Below are 10,238 nucleotides of genomic sequence, written 5' to 3'. Positions count from 1 at the left end.
AGGCCTAGTCTAGTGATGCTGTCCTGTTCAGTATGTGATGGGTTCACCCTTATAACTAATTCAAGAAGGAAGTAGCAGCATGCAAAACCATCCCATTAAACAATATTTTTAGCAGCTGAATTCCCTCACAATCTAGGTGTTTTCTGTCCCACCAATATCACTAGCTTCCACCTGAAATCAAACCAGCCATATATTCAGTTCAGCCATATTTGAAATTCATGAAAGCAGCAGCTAAAATCCTTTTTCTGCTTAAGTAGATTATAACAGTGCAGGTGGTGAATAACATCATCTGTATCGGGTGCACACTATACTGGTTTGCCTCTTGTCCCTTTTGCGTAGAAGCAGCAGGCTGATCCTTTTGCATTCGATGTTGTATTTTTGAGGGGTATGCAGTGAGTAACATAGACCTTTGCAAGTGGCTTGCTACAGGTGCAGTCTTACTTCCTGCCAGGCAGTAGTCCAGACTCGGGGTACCATTCAACTATCCCTCAACAGTCATTTACGTTTTATTGTATGAATTGTAAAATACAATTTAACACATGAAAAGAGAATGTTGTCTTGCCAGAGCTGGTCTCAAACTTCTGGGAAAGAGGCTCTTGGCTGCAATATTCAGGGGCAGCCTTACTGAACATAAAGCCAATAAATAAAAATGAATGTATGTAATGTAACAGCATCACTGGGAGACATTGGGCTCCTAGAGAGATTGGGAGGGGGGGTTGCCTGTTTGCTGTTGTCTGTGCTATCACATTGGTGGGGTCTAATCAGAAACTTTATGGGGCCGAGAATGGAAGAGGCCTTCTAGCCATTCCTGTGCAGGGACCAGGATGATGCACTTTAAATCCCTCACATCCATTTTCTTGGTTCTGCTGCTCTACTGGCCCCACCGCAGCCTTGTTTGCTTCTGGTTTGGCCCTTTAGTGCAGAGGGAAAGTTGGTACAGAAGTGGGGCTCATCATAGCTAGCAGAGGGATTGACATGCCATTTAAGGGAATAAAATGCAGAATAAATTGGCAAAGCCTAGTGGGCTCCCTGACTTGTAGCTTCCAAGGTACAGGGGTGAGAAGGGCCACCCTAAAACAGTAAGCAGCACCTCCTTTCCTGTTAACTATTGAACAACCTGATACCCATTCTCCATCAGCAGAGGAGGGTGTCCTGAATGGGTTGCTCTCCTCGGCTGTTCTGCGGCTCTGAATGGATTGCATCTTGGCTGGGTTGTTCCCAGATTTGACTCCTCATCTTCATCCTGGAACTGAACTCTCCTTTTCACAGATCAGTTCTCAAGACTTAATGGTGTCACACTTCTGGCCAAAATGCTCCAAAGAAAAGGGATGGTTCTTTGCAGGATTTTTAAATAACTGCATTAAGCACAAAGCAGAATTCTGCATATCTGCTAGCTGGTTTGTCTCCACTTTGCACCAATGAAACCATCAAGGTTTCTGAACCCACCACTGGTAAGTGGCTCTCCTGCAGATCTATTCCAACAGTGTGCTAGTGTTGAAAAGAGCAGAGGCCACAGTGCATTTGCTGGAATAGGCAACTATTGCAAAAGGGACAGGCAGCCCTTATTCTTCATAGGCCAAGTAGGGCAGGCTTCAGTCTGCCGCTAAATCTACCTTTGACTGTGTTGCTGTTTTTAACAGTTCAGGGTTTTGGAGGGCCAAATATCTGCTGGAAAGATTGCCGGAGGAGGGAAGAGAAAAAGTGAATATCCTCCTAGCATCAAGGATGATGATGTTGAAAATTTGCACAGCCTTTCCTGTGGAATGAGTTACCCATTCAAGATTTCCTGCACAAACTGATGAGGAGACACCTTTGTGAAAAATCCACTGTCCTTTTCTATATGACGTTAATAAAACAGTGTAATGAGGGCATAATTTTAAACATGTCTGCACTGTGAGAGACATTAAAAAAAAACAACGAAAAAACTATCCTGCCTCCATCCCCCAGAATCTACTGCAAAGGTCCTGGGAGGGAGACAACAGGCTTTCCTTCCTGTTCCACACCATCCCTGTCACGTAAGGATTGGGGGGGGGGGCGAGGTTGGGAATTGGGAAAGTCCTGGACTTTTGTCGCTTGCTACCCCAGTTGAGTGAAAGATGGCTGGCTCACAATTCCAGCAGGTTGGAGGTTACGTAGGAGCTGTAGGGAGCCCCCAACAGCCCCTCCACATCCTTGCGTTTCAGCAGCCAGCATGGTGCTTCATGCGCCCTCCAGGATGAATCCTTCAGTATTTTGGTGACCTCGGTGACTAGGGCTTTGTTAGAGCCCCTCCACATCCATGCTGCTCGCTCCCCTTCGGTGGGGGCTGGGGAGAGCTTGATGGTGTCCCTCTGAAACTGGCCTGTGGAAGAGCAAATTGGCGAAACAGGAGCACATGATGTGTGTGGTCAGGAAAAGGCAGGTGGGGAATTAGACTGATGAGGCATCCAGTCAAACTAGCCTTACCACGCTCATGTCTAGCACAGATCTCGTTTTCTACAGCAGGTGGGGGGAACCTTTGGCCCTCCAGCTCCTGTCGCTGAACTATACCTCCCAGCAGCCCCAGTATGGTCGACCATGATGGGAGATGAAGTTCAGCAACAGCTGGAGGGACAAAAGTTCCCCACACATCTGCAGCTTTACTTGCTGCTTAGGAATACCTTCTGTCCTAAAAATCTGGGGTTTTCTGAAGGGTAGACACTGAAGTGACAGGGGCTGCTGGTCTAAGTGAAGGTGGAGTGGGCAAAACATTTGGGGTGGGGGAGCCTGGTGCCCTCCAGACTCCAGCTCCTATCAGCCTCAGCCAGTATGACCAATGGTCAGGGAAGCTGGAAGGTGGAATCCAGGATCCAGCGGTGGCTGGAGGGCACCAGGTTCCCCATCAGGTGCTACTCTGATCCCTGGGGGATCATATTGGAAAGGAGGGAGAGGAGATTTCAAAAGATGGATAAAACTCCCAGCAAGGTTAGAGAGTTTGCTTTGGGTATACTGAAGTTAAAATTGCAAAAAGGTACTATATTTAAAGAGCTTGCATTCTAGTTACTCAGGATCAAGTTATATCCGACTGTAAAAGCATCTTTGAATCCTATGATTGAGATCTTCCTTCTCTCTCCTTTTTACAACTTGCAGCAACTGTGGCAGGTTGTGTATGGGAGAGGCCCAGAGTGGGACCAGAGCACAGAGGAAGGGGGCATTAGCCCCCCCTGCTGTTTTTTCCTATGAAAATTGCCAATTGCCACTCAGCTGTTTTTACAAATAGGCAGGCAGAGTAAGGGCACTCCTAAATAATTGCATTGCAGTCTGGACTAGGGCAATGCGACCCTAGCACTCTCTGGCCCCTGCCACAGATGCAACCTGCATCAAACTGCTTGTGCAAGAGGGATGGTGTTAGTTAGCAGCCTAAAAGCTGTATTTGTAAGAGGAGTTTCTCACCTAGCAAGCCACTTGCTGAAGCTGACAGCCCCTTGCTGTTCACCACATAGAAGCCGAGATGATCCCGCTGCAGGGCCGTGGGGTGACTGTAGCGATGCAGAAGAACCAGGAACTCCACTTCGTGACCAATCCATACGGTGACGTTGGCTTCAGGCCACACAGAAATTGCCAGCTGGGGCTTGTGGATTACAGCCCGCTGGGCAAAGGGCAACACCAGCTCACCTTCACCATGGAGCGTGACGCCCTTCCGTGTTACGTTGACCACATAGCCAACTCGAGGGTGTTCCACTGCTATGGTTATGGCATCAAAGTAGGTGCGGGGACGCTCCTCGTGGCCTGGCCTGAAAGGGGCCCCCATTAGGTGCCCGTTGACAGACAACCCTGGGGGCAAAGGAAGGCAGCACTCTGTAATGAAAGAACAGTCTTTCCATTTCCCCACTTCCCACCTGGAGGGAGAAGGCACAGAACCCAGGTGTTCTGGTCTGCAACTGCTCTAATCCAGAGGTGGGGAAGCTGTGGGCCCCCAGTGCAGGTTCCACCATCCCTGGCTACTGGTAAGACTGGCTGGTGCCAGTAGGAGCTGGAGTCCAACAACTGGAGGGGCACAGGGTTCCCATGCCTGCAAGTCTAAGCCAACCCACTAAACCAAAGCGTATTTCTGGTCACAGCCATGCCACACCAAAAGCACTCTTATCATGCTCTTAACAGTCCTAGTGTCCCCATAATAATCTTAGGAACTGTAGCTTGTTAAGGGGGCTGGGGACTGTAAGTGTGAAAGGTCTCAGCACTGTTAACAACTACAGTTCCCGGAATTATTTGGGGTAAGCCATGCCTGTTGGTATAACTGCTTTCACTGCATCTAAACAGGAACATATCTCCTTACTCTCAGGATTTGTCAACTAGCTAACATTCTCTCTTCCTGCCCAGTTACTAGAATTTGAGAGTACAAAATAAGGTGGTAGATTGTGTATCTAGTGTTTTAATTAGATTTTCCTTTTTATAATATGTAGATTTTGTGTGTGTGTGCTCTGCCATTTTTTGTTTGTACTTGCGTCCCATCAGAGGTGAAAAGCACTTTGCAGTCCTAGATCCATTTTTAACAGAAGTTGATTCTCTTGATAAATTATTTGCACATCCTCAGAGGCACTGTCAGATTCTTTAAAAGTTGTCCAGGTTGGATGGAGACGGGTTGGATGGATATGCATATGCTTGCAGGCACACATACCTGGCTTGAAATGCCAAAATTATTGAAAACAAGAGGTTGGCTATACCTATCCTTCTGTTCTTGGAACCCTCTGGGTTGGTTCTGAACAAGCCCAACCCACGTTGAAAGGAAGGCACTGCAGCCCTTACCTGTTGCAGGGTCGCTCACCAAGCGCAGGACATCACCTGAGCATCCATCCAGAGTAAAGCACAGGTTCCCCAGTGAATGTGGCAACCTTACTACAAAGTGAGGGTCTCCATCCACTGCAAGGGGAAACAAACAAGGGTGTAAGATGCTAAATGTAAAAATGAGGGAGGCATGGGTGTAAACTGCATGGCTGGGAATAAGATGGCCTTACCCCAGGAGGCGAAGGTGAAGAAGCCAGGGTCAGATGAACCTACCAAGGAGCCTGGAAAGAGAGATGGAAGGAGCAGCATTAGACGCACTGATCATTAAGCATCACTCTCAGCATATCTGGGCAGCCACTACCACCACACATCTGATTTTGGGGCCAAGGTAGGCTCTGCCTCTTTGCCTAGTAGCTAACCCAAATGGATTTGGATCAGCTGTCTTGGCCCATCCATAGGCTGCTGCAGCGCAGACGTTGAATAGGATCAGCCAGCCAGGATTGAGCTGTTTATTTTGAAAATGCTCACCTCCCCCCCCCCACCTTGGGCCAAGAGGGCAAAAGATGGCAGGTGAGGAAGGGTGGATCAGAATGAAATCTTGGTAGGTGGTGGTTGAGCCAGGACAAAACAAAGGCAGCTACAGGCTGTGGGCAAAGCCTGGCTGAACCCAGACTTGAGTGGCTTTTCAGATTCCATTTCTGTCCAACAGAAGACCTCGCTGGACCCACAAGTTATCAGCCCTGCTGCCCTTATGCACCCATCCTGCAGGGATGTACCTGAATCACCGTCCGGTTCTTCTAAGAAGTCTGCAAAGGAAAGTTTATTTTCAGAGGAGTCGGGCAAACCTTGAAAGCAAACCTCCCCTGGTACCACCGCCCTCAACCCCCTTTCCCAAGGGGCTGAGCCCAGCCCAGCATTTCTCTGAATCCCTTCAGTTGTCATTGCTAATAGAGTTATCTGTTCCTGCAGAACCCAAGAGAGTCACTGAAACATCTGTGCTGCTTGCTGTGGGATAGAAAGAGAACAGTGCTGTTGCTTTTCAGCCAGGAGCAGGTGACTACAATGGGCCTGACTCCAAGCACTACCTGCTTGGAAGGCCACAATGACTTCCCAAATACTATCAGTTTGAATTTATCTTGAGCAGCCTTCAAGTTTTATACAAATGCTAGCAAATGGAGCTTGCATTCTGCAGGCATAGACCAATGATTTCTGGCCCCTCCCCACAAATCCATGCCTGAACAGGATTTACACACACACACTTTTGTGAGATATTGGGCTTGGCTTGCTTGGTGCTGCAATGGCTGGTACCCCCTTATGAGAGAAAATTATTGTGTTGTGTTTTGTGTGTTGGATACAAAGAAGTGGCCCATTTTCAGACTTTGGGTAGTAGGTATGACATGGGGGCTTCGTGTATATTAAATTTCAGCTTTCTGGTTAGCCTGGAGGTGGTATGACCGGTGGGGAGGGAGTATACTTCTTGCCACCCATTTCTAAGGAGAGGTTTTAAAATGTCCCCATTTCAGGCTGTTCTAGTAATCACAGAATTGTATGCCAAGCCTGAGTTTCTGGCAAGTACTGTTACCATGTTAGGGTACATTCTGAGGGTTGTAAAGAGAGAATAATTGGGTGCACTCTTCCCACCTTAGATCAAATCTATGCTGTCAGGTGCCATAAGAAAGCTGCAGAGAACAGGATAGTACGCACCCCAGAAATGATCTCTTTCAGCTTCTGCCTTCTGGAAGAAGGTACAGGGTTATAAAGACCAGGACTAGCCGCCTGAGAAACAGTTTCTACCCAAATGCAATTCTGGTTCTAAACACAGTATAAGGAGTCTCTATAGTATATTGTATTTTAAAATGGGGTTTCAGAGATTTTAGGGGATTTTGAATGTCTTATGTAGATTTTTCAATTTCATTGTTCTGTATGGGACAATGACAATAAAGATATCGTATTGTATCGTATCAAGGCCAAGTGCCACTCTTCCATATGCAAGCTTTCCTTTACCTGATGCCCTTCAGATGTTTTGAATTGCAGCTCCCATCATCCCTGACCTCTGGCCATGCTGGGTAGGCGCAAAGAGAGTTGCAGTCCTAAACTACTGTAGGGCACCAGGTTGGGGGAGGCTGTTGCATATTAATATCCATGTGGGATTTCTGTAAAAAGAAAGAACTGGCAAGGCCCTGTGTTCATGCCAGCTCTGATTCCCAGCTGAAAACCATCTCTTAACCATCAGAGAGGCAGGAGGACTGAAATCTGATAAAACCTTTTGAAAAAGGAAATATGATGACCTTACCAGCCCCGCAAAGTTCAGAGTGAGTGACTATGATGGCAGAATTACCTGAATAGTCTTCGTAATCCAGAGTTCCTGAGGAGAAGACAAACAAAAGTTGAGAGCCTGAACCATTTGGGAGCAGAATGGGAAGAAGAGGGCATAGAGCACGGGCAGCGAACGTGACTCCCTCTAGACAGGGCTGCATTTCCACTTCCATCATTCCCAGCCATTGGACATCTTGACCAGGGCCTGATGGGAGCTAAGAGTCCAACAACATCCCAAAGAATGTAGAGAGCAGCAAGAGATGGGGGAAAGCCAGGCTGCTGGGAAGGATGCACAGGCTAGAAGGGAGGAATGGGGAGGGGGAAGCAATGGGTGCTAAATGAGGAGAAAGATGGTAAGGTGAGAGCACAGGTTAAGGTGGGGAGACAGAGCAAGGAAGAAAGAGACCACGCAGCTGGTTCTTTGGACAGGTGACACCAAATGCTGGTAGAGCCAAAGAGTTGTTAAGACCTATGAGTGTTGAACCAAGCCAAGTTCCTCCTCAAGCAAGGCCCGTAGCCCACCCAGTGCTTGGGAGACCAGCAGCATGACAATTGGATTAAGGACCCTGGAAGTGAGGCAAGTGTTGGTCAGGTGTAGACTAGGTTGCAGATGTCAGAGGAAGGCTGAAACATGCAAAGCAACTCCTATTTCCTTGCACCTACCTGCGTGTCCCCGGGGTGTCACAAAACTATACACAGCCGGCGGGTTCAATGACTCCACATATTCTGTGTCCTGGTCAGTGGCTGAGCGTAGCTCAGACTCCCCGGGCAGCAGGTGGAGGCTGATGTCTGGCGCAGGTGTGGTGCTACCAGGAACCCTGCTTTTACTCTCCAACTCTACTCCCAGAGTCACTAGGGGCGTAGCTCCAGATATTGTGCCCCAAGGCATGGTGCTGTTCCATGGGGCCTTGTCAGTGTGCATCTCTGTGGCTGCCCCACCTTTGGGAGTTGTCGTCTTACTCCAGGGAACGTTCCCTGCCTCTGCCTTGGCAGTACTTGCCTGCCAGCTGGTAGGAATTTGGTGCTGAGTGACAGGGTTTGGTGTCATCTCTAGGTGCTCCCAGGGACTGGACTGACCCCCTAGGACCTTGGCACTGCCAGGCGGGTGCCCTGTTGTGGGAGGCCTGCTGTGCCCTGTGCTGGCGGTCGCTGACAGGACCTTGGAAACAGCTGTTCCTCTAGTCTCCAAAACAGAGTGTGGCTGAAGCGTGACCTTCAGTCTCCCAGCTCTGGTGGAGCTGGGCTTGGGGGCTTTGATGGGCGGCCTGGTTGCCCTCGGGGAGGCTGTGGCTCTGGGTGGTTTAGCAGACCCATGGATGACAGCAGGAGTCAGAGACATGGCAGTCACTCCTGGAACTGGTGTGGCAGCTCTGGCCGTTTTGGTGTGACCGGGAGCAGGAGGCAATGGGGAAATGAAGGCAGTGGCGGGAGTGACGGCAGTCATGGCAGCAAGCGGTGGGGACGTGGCTCGGCCTGCTTTCGTGACTCTAGCTGCTGCCACTGGGACCAGGGGAGTGGGAGCAGATCCTGGCCTTGCTGAGGCCTTTGTGGATTTTGCAACGATGGGGACACTGGTCACTCCAAGGGCAGGTGTGGCTTTTGCCACTTTAGAGAGCCCCAATGCAGCGGAAACCCCCAATGTTGTGGGGGTGGCCTTGAGCGCTCTGGTCACCCCAGGAGGGCTGGTAGCAGCTTTCGCTAACCGGCCCTTCTCTCTGTCCTCATCTGGCCGCACCACAATCAGGGAAGTGACGGGGGTGACAAAGTTGTACTTGAGTGACAGGTTGGTGGCCTTTTCAGTCAGCAGGCGGCGGGCGGCTGTGTCATTGGCTCGGAACCGGGCCTGCAGCAGGTCCTGAATGGTGAAGTAGGCCCAAAGCCTCTGCACAAAGCGACCGATCTTGTTGGCATCCCCAAAGCAGCCAAAGGGAGCAGCTTCCGTGGCGTTGGCAGAGATGTCGTTTTCAAGGCTCAGGGGGCCCTCCTGGCCGTGCCCCGTGGTGCGAACCCGCAGCTCTGGTGCCCCTGGCTTCACCCGCCCAGCCACAACCAGCTCGGAGCCCAGGAAATAGTTGGGGAACAGGTTCTGGGTGAGGTCTTGTGCCACCCCGTCCAGGTAGGCCAGCTCCACATCGTACAGCAAAGGGCTGGCGATCTCGTCGTAGAAACCCTTCAGCTGCAAAGTGGCATCGGCATCCTCATAGATGCGGCGAGCAACGCCGCGGTTCTCCAGCGACAGGCGCCTCATCAGCCCGTAGTCCGCATCATCACCGAAAGCCAGGCCGAAAAGCGAGGTGGTGCCTTTCAGAGCCTGCTGAGCATTGGAGAGAATGCGGCTGCCGGCCGTCACGCCTGAGGTGGGCTCGCCATCTGTCAGGAAGATGATCAGGGGGATTCTCTGTTCCTTCACAACTTTCCCTGCCGCTGGAGAGCTCCGGTTGAAGACAGAGGCGGCAGCAAGCAGAGCTGCGTTGATATCAGTCCCTAGGGAGCAGAAGGCCCGGGAAATCAGAAGACAGGACTGCTAGGTTTTCGGGGAGGAACAGTGGTGTCTAAAGGAAGGGGTAGACCCAGAGATGGCTATGAATCTGGGCTCCTGAGTCACACCCAAAGGGGAGAAGTTGGGTTCTAGGACCCACGTATGTACGGAACCGCCTCTCCTGGTATGCCCCATGGAGGACCTTAAGGTCCACAAATGACAACATTTTGGAGGTCTCAAGTCGCAAGGTGGTTGGATTGGTCTCAAGTAGGGCCAGGGCCTTTTCAGTACTGGCCCCAACTTGGTGGAACACTTTGTCACAAGAGACTAGGGCCCTGCGGGACTTGACATCTTTCTGCAGGGCCTGCAAGACAAAGCTGTTCCACCTGGCCTTTGATTTGGACTCAGCCTGACCCTTATGTTTCCTTCCCCTTATGGTCTTGATTTATCAGTTACTTTTAAAATGAGGGTGCATTTTTAAATTGCATTTTAACCTGTATTTTAAACTGGTTTTTTCTTTTCCCCCTATCATGTTTTGTTTTGTTTTTACTGTGATTTTATTGGTGTTAGCCACCCTGAGCCTGGCTCTGGCTTGGAAGGGCGGGGTATAAATAATTATTATTATTATTATTATTATTATTATTATTATTATTATTATTGCAAGTGAGCACTGGCAGCTTTGATCTACCCCCATTTTGGC

At 49.8% G+C, this 10,238-nt stretch overlaps 1 protein-coding gene across 1 annotated transcript in view; it reads right to left on the bottom strand.

Annotated features, from left to right (window-relative positions):
* Positions 1–490: 490 nt before the first annotated feature.
* Positions 491–10,238, bottom strand: part of ITIH6 (inter-alpha-trypsin inhibitor heavy chain family member 6) — a 29,435-nt gene continuing 19,687 nt past the window's right edge. Inside the window, exons 9-15 of the mRNA XM_053371460.1 lie at positions 7,723–9,543; positions 7,082–7,108; positions 5,520–5,549; positions 4,974–5,024; positions 4,765–4,878; positions 3,412–3,792; positions 491–2,341 (exon numbers count right to left, since the gene is read on the bottom strand). Coding sequence (XP_053227435.1) covers positions 2,106–2,341; positions 3,412–3,792; positions 4,765–4,878; positions 4,974–5,024; positions 5,520–5,549; positions 7,082–7,108; positions 7,723–9,543 — 2,660 coding nt within the window. The 3' untranslated portion in view covers positions 491–2,105. The remainder of the gene's footprint in view (positions 2,342–3,411; positions 3,793–4,764; positions 4,879–4,973; positions 5,025–5,519; positions 5,550–7,081; positions 7,109–7,722; positions 9,544–10,238) is intronic.

The sequence above is a fragment of the Podarcis raffonei genome, chromosome 17 (genome assembly GCF_027172205.1).
Source record: "Podarcis raffonei isolate rPodRaf1 chromosome 17, rPodRaf1.pri, whole genome shotgun sequence".
Lineage (NCBI taxonomy): Eukaryota > Metazoa > Chordata > Lepidosauria > Squamata > Lacertidae > Podarcis > Podarcis raffonei.
This window is presented reverse-complemented; position numbering and strand designations above follow the sequence as displayed.